The sequence below is a fragment of the Oncorhynchus masou genome, unplaced genomic scaffold (assembly GCF_036934945.1).
Source record: "Oncorhynchus masou masou isolate Uvic2021 unplaced genomic scaffold, UVic_Omas_1.1 unplaced_scaffold_753, whole genome shotgun sequence".
Lineage (NCBI taxonomy): Eukaryota > Metazoa > Chordata > Actinopteri > Salmoniformes > Salmonidae > Oncorhynchus > Oncorhynchus masou.
The window spans coordinates 147,646-159,997 of NW_027013993.1; the positions used below are offsets into that span (position 1 = coordinate 147,646).

Below are 12,352 nucleotides of genomic sequence, written 5' to 3' on the forward strand. Positions count from 1 at the left end.
CCTCCCTCCCTCCCTCCCTCCCTCCCTCCCTCCCTCCCTCCCTCCCTCCCTCCCTCCCTCCCTCCCCCTCCCTCCCTCCCTCCCTCCCTCCCTCCCTCTCCATCTCCCTCCCCCATCCCTCCCCCATCTCCCTCCCCCATCCCTCCCTCCCCCTCCCTCTCCATCTCCCTCCCCCATCCCTCCCCCATCTCCCTCCCCCTCCCTCTCCATCTCCCTCCCCCATCTCCCTCCCCCATCCCTCCCCCATCTCCCTCCCCCTCCCTCTCCATCGCCCTCCCCCATCCCTCCCTCCCTCCCTCTCCATCTCCCTCCCCCATCCCTCCCCCATCTCCCTCTCCCCCTCCCTCCCCCATCCCTCCCTCCCTCCCCCATCTCCCTCCCCCTCCCTCCCCATCCCTCCCTCCCCCCCCCATCCCTCCCTCCCCCCTCCCTCCAGGGTTTCTTCAGGAGGAGCCAGCAGAGTAATGCAGGGTACTCCTGCCCTCGTCAGAAGAACTGTTTGATTGACAGGACCAGCAGAAACCGCTGCCAACACTGTAGACTGCAGAAATGCCTGACCGTGGGCATGTCACGGGACGGTATGTATATCAGGGTTGGGGTCAATTCCACTTTAATTGTAATTAAAAGAAATTGGAACTGTAAAACATTTAATCTTTGTAATGAAATTGATTTGGAATTCAGTATCTTTACATTCCCCAGCTAATGGAATTAATACAGATAGTATGAAATGTTGACTGCAGGATTTAAAAAAAATGTTTATTTATTTAACTTGGCGAGTCAGTTAAGACGGCCTAGGAACAGTGGGTGAACTGCCTTGATCAGACTGAGGACAGATTTGCACCTTGTCAGCTCGGGGATTTGAACTTGCAACCTTTCGGTTACCACTAGGCTACGCTGCCTCCCCAATCTGAAACCATTTAAACTTGTATTTCTACATTTCCGGGCTAAACAGTGACATGATCTAACTGAAGGCCTGAGGGAATTGAATTCAAATTGGAATTTGTGGAATTGTTGTGGATAATATTGAATTGAGAATTGAATTCTTGGTATTTACCTAACATTGGAATTGAGAGGAATTATCTCTGAATTCAAAGACGGACTTGGAATTTGAGCAGAAATACGTTGAATTTACAGGGAGCGAGAATTGATGAAAAATTGATTTTGTGGAACTAACCACGATGCATAGGCACACTGTAAAAATGAATGCATGCGCGCACACAGACACTGGCACACACACACACACACACACACACACACACACACACACACACACACACACACACACACACACACACACACACACACACACACACACACACACACACACAGACACACACACACACACACACACACACACACACACACACACACACACACAGACACGCACACACACACAGCCACACAGACACCGACACACACATACACACACACACACACACACACACACACACACACACACACACACAGACACACACAGACACACACACACAGACACACACACACACACAGCCACACAGACACCGACCCACACACACACACACACACACACACACACACACACACACACACACACACACACACACACACACACACACACACACACACACACACACACACACAGACACACACAGACACACACACTGAATTATGAGTCCACTCCGTACGTCTTCATTTACCGCCTCAGAGGGGTCAAGTTCTCACACAAAGCTATTGTTCAATTCAATAACCTTCGTCAATGTCTCTCCATGTCCCCACAGCGGTGAAGTTTGGCCGTATGTCCAAGAAGCAGAGAGACAGCCTGTATGCTGAGGTCCAGAAGCACCGTCTCCAGCAGGCCCAGCAGCTGCAGAGAGACCACCATCCCCAGAACCCGGGGGAGGTCGAGCCTCTCTCTCCCCACTACGGCCTCACCGACCTCCACGAAGACCTGGGAGGGTACATGGAGGAAAACAGCCCTGGGGGGGGTAACGGCCCAGCCTCCAAGGGGGGCTCTGATTCGGGAGGAGTGGGGGGGTTCTACCTGGACATTCAGCCGTCTCCTGATCAGTCTGGTCTGGATATTAACGGTATAAAACCGGAGCCTCTTTGTGATTATGGTTCCAACCAGGGTTTCTTCCCCTACTGCTCCTTCACCAACGGAGAGACGTCTCCCTCAGTATCTATGGCTGAGCTAGGTGAGTGGAGAGAGGGGGATTATGGGACAGATGGAGGGAGGGAGAGACGTCTCCCACAGTAGCTATGGCTGAGCTAGGTGAGTGGAGAGAGGGGGATTATGGGACAGATGGAGGGAGGGAGAGACGTCTCCCTCAGTATCTATGGCTGAGCTAGGTGAGTGGAGAGAGGGGGATTATGGGACAGATGGAGGGAGTGAGAGACGTCTCCCTCAGTATCTATGGCTGAGCTAGGTGAGTGGAGAGAGGGGGATTATGGGACAGATGGAGGGAGGGAGAGACGTCTCCCTCAGTATCTATGGCTGAGCTAGGTGAGTGGAGAGAGGGGGATTATGGGACAGATGGAGGGAGGGAGAGACGTCTCCCACAGTAGCTATGGCTGAGCTAGGTGAGTGGAGAGAGGGGGATTATGGGACAGATGGAGGGAGGGAGAGACGTCTCCCTCAGTATCTATGGCTGAGCTAGGTGAGTGGAGAGAGGGGGATTATGGGACAGATGGAGGGAGTGAGAGACGTCTCCCTCAGTATCTATGGCTGAGCTAGGTGAGTGGAGAGAGGGGGATTATGGGACAGATGGAGGGAGGGAGAGACGTCTCCCTCAGTATCTATGGCTGAGCTAGGTGAGTGGAGAGAGGGGGATTATGGGACAGATGGAGGGAGGGGAGAGACGTCTCCCTCAGTATCTATGGCTGAGCTAGGTGAGTGGAGAGAGGGGGATTATGGGACAGATGGAGGGAGGGAGAGACGTCTCCCCCAGTATCTATGGCTGAGCTAGGTGAGTGGAGAGAGGGGGATTATGGGACAGATGGAGGGAGGGGAGAGACGTCTCCCTCAGTATCTATGGCTGAGCTAGGTGAGTGGAGAGAGGGGGATTATGGGACAGATGGAGGGAGGGAGAGACGTCTCCCTCAGTATCTATGGCTGAGCTAGGTGAGTGGAGAGAGGGGGATTATGGGACAGATGGAGGGAGGGAGAGACGTCTCCCTCAGTATCTATGGCTGAGCTAGGTGAGTGGAGAGTGGGGGATTATGGGACAGATGGAGGGAGGGAGAGACAGACATCTCCCACAGTATCTATGGCTGAGCTAGGTGAGTGGAGAGAGGGGGATTATGGGACAGATGGAGGGAGGGAGAGACAGACATCTCCCACAGTATCTATGGCTGAGCTAGGTGAGTGGAGAGAGGGGGATTAAGGGACAGATGGAGGGAGGGAGAGAGGCAGGAAGAGATGAGGTAAGGTGTGGGATGGGAGGGGGGGAGGGAGGGAGGGAGGAAACGTGTAGGATGGGGGAGGGAGGCAGGAAGGGAAGGGATGAGGTAAGGTTTGGGATGGGGGAGGGAGGCAGGAAGGGAAGGGATGAGGTAAGGTTTGGGATGGGGGAGGGAGGCATGAAGGGAAAGGATGAGGTAAGGTTTGGGATGAGAGGGGGGAGGGGGGAAACGTGTAGGATGGGGGAGGAAGGAAGGGAAGGGATGAGGTAAGGTGTAGGATGGGGGAGGGAGGGAGGAAGGGAAGGGATGAGGTAAGGTGTGGGATGGGGGAGGGAGGGAGGAAGGGAAGGGATGAGGTAAGGTGTGGGATGGGGGAGGGAGGCAGGAAGGGAAGGGATGAGGTAAGGTGTGGGATGGGGGAGGGAGGGAGGGAAGGGATGAGGTAAGGTGTGGGATGGGGGAGGGAGGGAGGAAGGGAAGGGATGAGGTAAGGTGTGGGATGGGGGAGGGAGGGAGGAAGGGAAGGGATGAGGTAAGGTGTGGGATGGGGGAGGCAGGGAGGGGTAAAGAGGAAGAGAACAAGAAGAACGAGGGATATAGAGAGGTAAAGAAAGAGAAAGGATGGAGCGAACAGAGAGCACAACCGTGGGGCAAAACAAAGGTGGTTTAAAATAGCAGGAGGCTGCAAACTCATCTTCAGAGCTCATTAGAACATTGTCTGGTTAATTAGCATAGTGTTAATTAGCTCCTATTGGGAACCAAAGGGGCACATGTTCAGGGAAATCAGTTATTTACTCTCCCTTGAGCTCCCAGGAAGTGATGTTCTTCTTTGAACAAAAGTATTTCTCATTGTATCCTCTTTACTGTAGGAGATATGTCCCTTTGTTTTATGTTAAATGATTGTGTGAACATATGTAGGATTCTCTATTGTAGATCAACCAGCACCAACATAGTGGACAGAATAGTCAAATACTGTCTGGGTCAATACCAGAATAGTCAAATACTGTCTGGGTCAGTACCAGAATATTAAAATACTGTCTGGGTCAGTACCAGAATAGTCAAATACTGTCTGGGTCAGTACCAGAGTAGTAAAATACTGTCTGGGTCAATACCAGAATAGTAAAATACTGTCTGGGTCAGTACCAGAATAGTAAAATACTGTCTGGGTCAATACCAGAATAGTAAAATACTGTCTGGGTCAGTACCAGAATAGTAAAATACTGTCTGGGTCATGACAGAATAGTAAAATACTGTCTGGGTCATGACAGAATAGTAAAATACTGTCTGGGTCATGACAGAATAGTAAAATACTGTCTGGGTCAATACCAGAATAGTAAAATACTGTCTGGGTCATACCAGAATAGTAAAATACTGTCTGGGTCAGTACCAGAATAGTAAAATATTGTTTGGGTCAATACCAGAATAGTAAAATACTGTCTGGGTCATACCAGAATAGTAAAATACTGTCTGGGTCATACCAGAATAGTCAAATACTTGATGTTGTCCTGGACCAATTGTGGTCCAGGTCTTGATGTTGTACTTGACCAATCGTGGTGCAGCTCTTGATGTTGTCCTGGACTAGTCGTGTTCCAGCTCTTGACGTTGTCCTGCTGCTCTCTCCTGTAGAACACCTAGGCCAGAACATCTCCAAGTCCCACCAGGAGACGTGTCAGTACCTGAGGGAGGAGCTACAGAGCATGACCTGGCAGGCCTTCCTCCAGGAGGAGATAGAGACCTACCAGACGAAGGTAACAATGCACACTACCTGGTACACTACCTAGTACACTACACACTACCTAGGACGCTACCTAGTACACTACACACGACCTAATACACTACACACTACCTGGTACACTACCTAGTCCACTACACACTACCTAGGACACTACCTAGTACACTACACAATACCTAGTACACTACACACTACCTAGTACACTACCTAGTACACTACACACTACCTAGTACACTACCTAGTACACTACACACTACCTAGTACACTACCTATAGTACACTACACACTACCTAGTTCACTACCTAGTGCACTACCTAGTACACTACCTATAGTACACTACAGACTACCTAGTACACTACATAGTGCACTACACACTACCTCGTGGACTACCTAGTACACTACACACTACCTTGTACACTACCTGGTACGCTACACACTACCTAGGACACTACCTAGTACACTACACACGACCTAGTACACTACACACGACCTAGTACACTACAGACTACCTAGTACACTACCTAGTGCACTACCTAGTACACTACCTATAGTACACTGCATACTACATAGTACACTACCTAGTACACTACCTAGTCCACTACACACTACCTAGTACACTACCTATAGTACACTACACACTACCTAGTTCACTACCTAGTGCACTACCTAGTACACTACCTATAGTACACTACAGACTACCTTGTACACTACATAGTGCACTACACACTACCTAGTGCACTACCTAGTACACTACACACTACCTTGTACACTACCTGGTACGCTACACACTACCTAGTACACTACACACTACCTAGCACACTACCTAGTACACTACCTGGTACACTACTTTTGTTCTCCTCCCCTCATAGTCCTTTGTCACTCCCCTCTTCCTTCTCCTTGCTCTCTCTCTCTCTCTCTCGCTCTCTCTCTCTCTCTCTGTCTCTCTCTCGCTCTCTCTCTGTCTCTCTCTCTCTCTCTCTCTCTCTCTCTGATACTAGCATCAACAATTATGCCTATTTTAATATTGTTGTTGTTGTTTATGTCAGCCGGAGGAGGTGATGTGGCAGCTGTGTGCCATCAAGATAACGGAGGCCATCCAGTACGTGGTGGAGTTCGCCAAACGCATCGACGGCTTCATGGAGCTCTGTCAGAACGACCAGATAGTGTTGCTCAAAGCAGGTAGACAAGATGATGGAACGTCTAGTCATGACATCACAATGATCAACCCCCAATCTATCTACTGTCTCGTAATGACATCACAATGATCAACCCCCAATCTATCTACTGTCTCGTAATGACATCACGATGATCAACCCCCAATCTATCTACTGTCTCGTAATGACATCACGATGATCAACCCCCAATCTATCTACTGTCTCGTAATTACATCACAATGATCAACCCCCAATCTATCTACTGTCTACTTATATAAGAAACCCCCAATCTATGTCCTGTCCAATGTTATGTCGTCGTCTCTCTGTAGTGATGGTTGTGTTGTTGTCGTCTCTCTGTAGTGATGGTTGTGTTGTTGTCGTCTCTCTGTAGTAATGGTTGTGTTGTTGTCGTCTCTCTGTAGTAATGGTTGTGTTGTTGTCGTCTCTCTGTGGTGATGGTTGTGTCGTCTCTCTGTAGTGATGGTTGTGTTGTTGTCGTCTCTCTGTGGTGATGGTTGTGTTGTTGTCGTCTCTCTGTAGTGATGGTTGTGTTGTTGTCGTCTCTCTGTAGTGATGGTTGTGTTGTTGTCGTCTCTCTGTAGTGATGGTTGTGTTGTCGTCGTCTCTCTGTAGTGACGGTTGTGTTGTTGTCGTCTCTCTGTAGTGATGGTTCTGTTGTTATCGTCTCTCTGTAGTGATGGTTGAGTTGTCGTCTCTCTGTAGTGACGGTTGTGTTGTTGTCGTCTCTCTGTAGTGATGGTTGTGTCGTCTCTCTGTAGTGACGGTTGTGTTGTCTCTCTGTAGTGACGGTTGTGTTGTTGTCGTCTCTCTGTAGTGATGGTTGTGTCGTCTCTCTGTAGTGACGGTTGTGTTGTCGTCGTCTCTCTGAAGTAATGGTTGTGTCGTCGTCGTCTCTCTGTAGTAATGGTTGTGTTGTTGTCGTCTCTCTGTAGTAATGGTTGTGTCGTCTCTCTGTTGTGATGGTTGTGTTGTCGTTGTCTCTCTGTAGTAATGTTTGTGTTGTTGTCGTCTCTCTGTAGTGATGGTTGTGTTGTCGTCGTCTCTCTGTAGTGACGGTTGTGTTGTTGTCGTCTCTCTGTAGTGATGGTTGTGTTGTTGTCGTCTCTCTGTAGTGATGGTTGTGTTGTTGTCGTCTCTCTGTAGTGATGTTTGTGTTGTTGTCGTCTCTCTGTAGTGATGGTTGTGTTGTCGTCTCTCTGTAGTAATGGTTGTGTTGTTGTCGTCTCTCTGTAGTGGTGGTTGTGTCGTCTCTCTGTTATGATGGTTGTGTCGTCTCTCTGTAGTGATGGTTGTGTTGTCGTTGTCTCTCTGTAGTAATGGTTGTGTTTTTGTCGTCTCTCTGTAGTAATGGTTGTGTTGTTGTCGTCTCTCTGTAGTGATGGTTGTGTTGTTGTTGTCTCTCTGTAGTAATGGTTGTGTTGTTGTCGTCTCTCTGTAGGAATGGTTGTGTCGTCTCTCTGTAGTGATGGTTGTGTTGTTATGGTCGTCTCTCCTCAGGGTCTCTTGAGGTGGTGTTCATCAGGATGTGTCGTGCCTTTGACTCTCAGAACAGCACCGTCTACTTTGATGGGAAGTACGCTGGGACCGACGTCTTCAAAGCATTAGGTACGTCAGAATGCAACCCAGCGAATCACGTTCATCCCCTTTCAAAGCATTAGGTACGTCAGAATACAACCCAGCGAATCACGTTCATCCCCTTTCAAAGCATTAGGTACGTCAGAATGCAACCCAGCGAATCACGTTCATCCCCTTTCAAAGCATTAGGTACGTCAGAATACAACCCAGCGAATCACGTTCATCCCCTTTCAAAGCATTAGGTACGTCAGAATACAACCCAGCGAATCACGTTCATCCCCTTTCAAAGCATTAGGTACTTCAGAATGCAACCCAGCGAATCACGTTCATCCCCTTTCAAAGCATTAGGTACGTCAGAATGCAACCCAGCGAATCACGTTCATCCCCTTTCAAAGCATTAGGTACGTCAGAATACAACCCAGCGAATCACGTTCATCCCCTTTCAAAGCATTAGGTACGTCAGAATGCAACCCAGCGAATCACGTTCATCCACTTTCAAAGCACTAGGTACGTCAGAATGCAGCCCAGCGAATCACGTTCATCCCCTTCAATCATTGGTTGAGGTTCAGACATTTCAGAACCATTGATTTAATAGGAGAGGAAGTTGTTCGTTTAGTATTAGGGACTGTTTTGGACCACCTCTGACTGAATGGCTGGGCCACTAGGATATGGACTGGACTGACTGAATGGCTGGTCCACTAGGATATGGACTGGACTGACTGAATGGCTGGTCCACTAGGATATGGACTGGACTGACTGAATGGCTGGGCCACTAGGATATGGACTGGACTGACTGAATGGCTGGTCCACTAGGATATGGACTGGGCTGACTGAATGGCTGGACCACTAGGATATGGACTGGACTGACTGAATGGCTGGGCCACTAGGATATGGACTGGACTGACTGAATGGCTGGGCCACTAGGATATGGACTGGACTGACTGAATGGCTGGGCCACTAGGATATGGACTGGACTGACTGAATGGCTGGTCCACTGGGATATGGACTGGACTGACTGAATGGCTGGGCCACTAGGCTATGGACTGGACTGACTGAATGGCTGGGCCACTAGGATATGGACTGGACTGACTGAATGGCTGGGCCACTAGGATATGGACTGGACTGACTGAATGGCTGGGCCACTAGGATATGGACTGGACTGACTGAATGGCTGGGCCACTAGGATATGGACTGGACTGACTGAATGGCTGGGCCACTAGGATATGGACTGGACTGACTGAACTCCAAAGCAATGCATGTCAGGGGACGTCTGTTCAGATCCTGATGTCCTGCTCTGTGTCTTGTGTTGTTGTGATATTTGACACATAACTACTCCTTTCTCTCTGTGTTTGTCTGACAGACTGTGATGTTCTGCTCCACATAACTACTCATGTCTCTCCTCTCTCTCTGTGTGTGTCTGACAGGTTGTGTTGTTCTGCTCCACATAACTACTCATGTCTCTCTGTGTGTGTCTGACAGGTTGTGTTGTTCTGACCCACATAACTTCTCTCTCTCTGTGTGTGTCTGACAGGTTGTGTTGTTCTGACCCACATAACTTCTCCTCTCTCTCTGTGTGTGTCTGACAGGTTGTGACGATCTGATTCGTTTAGTCTTTGAGTTTGGGAAGAGCATGTCTGTCATCCATCTCTCTGAGGAGGAGATCGCTCTCTTCTCAGCGTACGTCCTGATGTCTGCAGGTAGGCACGACGCTGTCACGTTCACGACGCAACGTTGAGAGCACATATCTTCTACAATCACACAAATACACACACACACACACACAGCTATTCCCCCTTGTGGCAGTCCGAGAGCATCTCTGGGTGTTATCATTTATCCAACGCTGCATCGTTTAACTGATGGTGCGTGTAGATCGGACGTGGCTTCAGGAGAAGGCGAAGGTAGAGAAGCTGCAACAGAAGATCCAGCTGGCTCTCCAACATGTCCTTCAGAAGAACGGCAGAGAAGATGTGGTTCTCACTAAGGTATTTTTATTGATTTATTGATTTCACCTTTATTTAACCAGGTAGTCTAGTTGAGAACACCTTTATTTAACCAGGTAGTCTAGTTGAGAACACCTTTATTTAACCAGGTAGTCTAGTTGAGAACACCTTTATTTAACCAGGTAGTCTAGTTGAGAACAAGTTCTCATTTACAACTGCGACCTGGCCAGGATAAAGCAAAGCAGTTTGACACATACAACGACACAGAGTTACACATGGAGTAAAACAAACATACAGTCAGTAATACAGTATAAATAAGTCTATATACGATGTGAGCAAATGAGGTGAGACAAGGGAGGTAAAGGCAAAAAAAGGCCATGGTGGCAAAGTAAATACAACATAGCAAGTAAAACACTGGCATGGTAGATTTGCAGTGGGAGAATGTGCAAAGTAGAAATAAAAATAATGGGGTGCAAAGGAGCTAAATAAATAACACACACCCACACGTACATACAATATATACAATTACACCAATTACACCAGGATTGGGGTCAATTTCCTTTTCAATTCCAGTCCATGAAGAAAGTAAAACACATCCCAATTCCACATTTTCCTAATTGAAGAGAATTGGAAATTCCCTTTCTGAAATGACAATGAAATTGAGCCCAACTCTGCTTTACAGGTAGACTAGTTGTTAGAGCATTGGACTAGTAACCGGAAGGTAGACTAGTTGTTAGAGCATTGGACTAGTAACCGGAAGGTAGACTAGTTGTTAGAGCGTTGGACTAGTAACCGGAAGGTAGACTAGTGGTTAGAGCGTTGGACTAGTAACCGGAAGGTAGACTAGTTGTTAGAGCGTTCGACTAGTAACCGGAAGGTAGACTAGTTGTTAGAGCGTTGGACTAGTAACCGGAAGGTAGACTAGTTGTTAGAGCGTTGGACTAGTAACCGGAAGGTAGACTAGTTGTTAGAGCGTTGGACTAGTAACCGGAAGGTAGACTAGTTGTTAGAGCGTTGGACTAGTAACCAACAGGTAGACTAGTGGTTAGAGTGTTGGAATAGTAACCAGCAGGTAGCCTAGTGGGTAGAGCGTTGGACTAGTAACCAGCAGGTAGACTAGTGGTTAGAGTGTTGGGCCAGTAACCAGCAGGTAGCCTAGTGGTTAGAGTGTTGGACTAGTAACTGGAAGGTAGACTAGTTGTTAGAGCGTTGGACTAGTAACCAGCAGGTAGACTAGTGGTTAGAGCGTTGGGCCAGTAACCAGCAGGTAGCCTAGTGGTTAGAGTGTTGGACCAGTAACCAGCAGGTAGCCTAGTGGTTAGAGTGTTGGGCCAGTAACCAGCAGGTAGCCTAGTGGTTAGAGGGTTGGACTAGTAACCAGCAGGTAGCCTAGTGGTTAGTGTTGGACTAGTAACCAGCAGGTAGTCTAGTGGTTAGAGTGTTGGACTAGTAACCAGCAGGTAGCCTAGTGGTTAGAGGGTTGGACTAGTAACCAGCAGGTAGCCTAGTGGTTAGTGTTGGACTAGTAACCAGCAGGTAGTCTAGTGGTTAGAGTGTTGGACTAGTAACCAGCAGGTAGTCTAGTGGTTAGAGCGTTGGACTAGTAACCAGCAGGTACCCTAGTGGTCAGAGTGTTGGACTAGTAACCAGCAGGTAGCCTAGTGGTTAGAGGGTTGGACTAGTAACCAGCAGGTAGCCTAGTGGTTAGTGTTGGACTAGTAACCAGCAGGTAGCCTAGTGATTAGTGTTGGACTAGTAACCAGCAGGTAGTCTAGTGGTTAGAGTGTTGGACTAGTAACCAGCATGTAGCCTAGTGGTTAGAGGATTGGACTAGTAACCGGAAGGTTGTAAGGTCAAATCCCCGAGCTGACAAGGTACAAATCTGTCATTCTGCCCCTGAACAGGCAGTTAACCCACTGTTCCTAGGCTGTCATTGAAAATAAGAATTTATTCTTAACTGACTTGCCTATTTAAATAAAGGTAAAATACATTTGTAAAAACAACTGCTGCACAGTAGCTACTGAGAATGAACCTTTGTTTGTGTGGACTGTGTTCATGCATTGTCTAAATGCTCTCGGTATTCTCTACCTGATGATCATTTTGTACTGAACAGGTCTTGGGATTTGACAGCAGGATCTCAGTTCTATCACCAACATAACATAACATAACATAACATAACATAACATAACATAACCAAACATAACATAACATAACATAACATAACATAACATAACATAACATAACATAACATAACATAACATAACATAACCAAACATAACATAACCAAACATAACATAACATAACATAACATAACATAACATAACATAACATAACATAACATAACATAACATAACATAACATAACCAAACATAACATAACATAACATAACATAACATAACATAACATAACATAACATAACATAACATAACATAACATAACATAACATAACATAACATAACATAACATAACATAACATAACATAACATAACATAACATAACATAACATAACCAAACACAACATAAGCATCATTCCTGATGAAACGCACTCA

The 12,352-nt window shown here is 47.4% G+C and overlaps 1 protein-coding gene across 2 annotated transcripts in view; it reads left to right on the forward strand.

The window, feature by feature from the left end:
• Positions 1-472: 472 nt before the first annotated feature.
• LOC135537342 (nuclear receptor ROR-alpha A-like) overlaps positions 473-12,352 on the forward strand; it is a 26,666-nt gene continuing 14,786 nt past the window's right edge. The window contains exons 1-7 of one of the 2 annotated variants that reach the window (XM_064963538.1): positions 473-578; positions 1,758-2,174; positions 5,008-5,129; positions 6,160-6,292; positions 7,786-7,893; positions 9,450-9,560; positions 9,733-9,845. In XM_064963538.1, coding sequence (XP_064819610.1) covers positions 566-578; positions 1,758-2,174; positions 5,008-5,129; positions 6,160-6,292; positions 7,786-7,893; positions 9,450-9,560; positions 9,733-9,845 — 1,017 coding nt within the window. In that variant the 5' untranslated portion in view covers positions 473-565. The remainder of the gene's footprint in view (positions 579-1,757; positions 2,175-5,007; positions 5,130-6,159; positions 6,293-7,785; positions 7,894-9,449; positions 9,561-9,732; positions 9,846-12,352) is intronic. The other variant, XM_064963539.1, reaches the window with a different exon arrangement.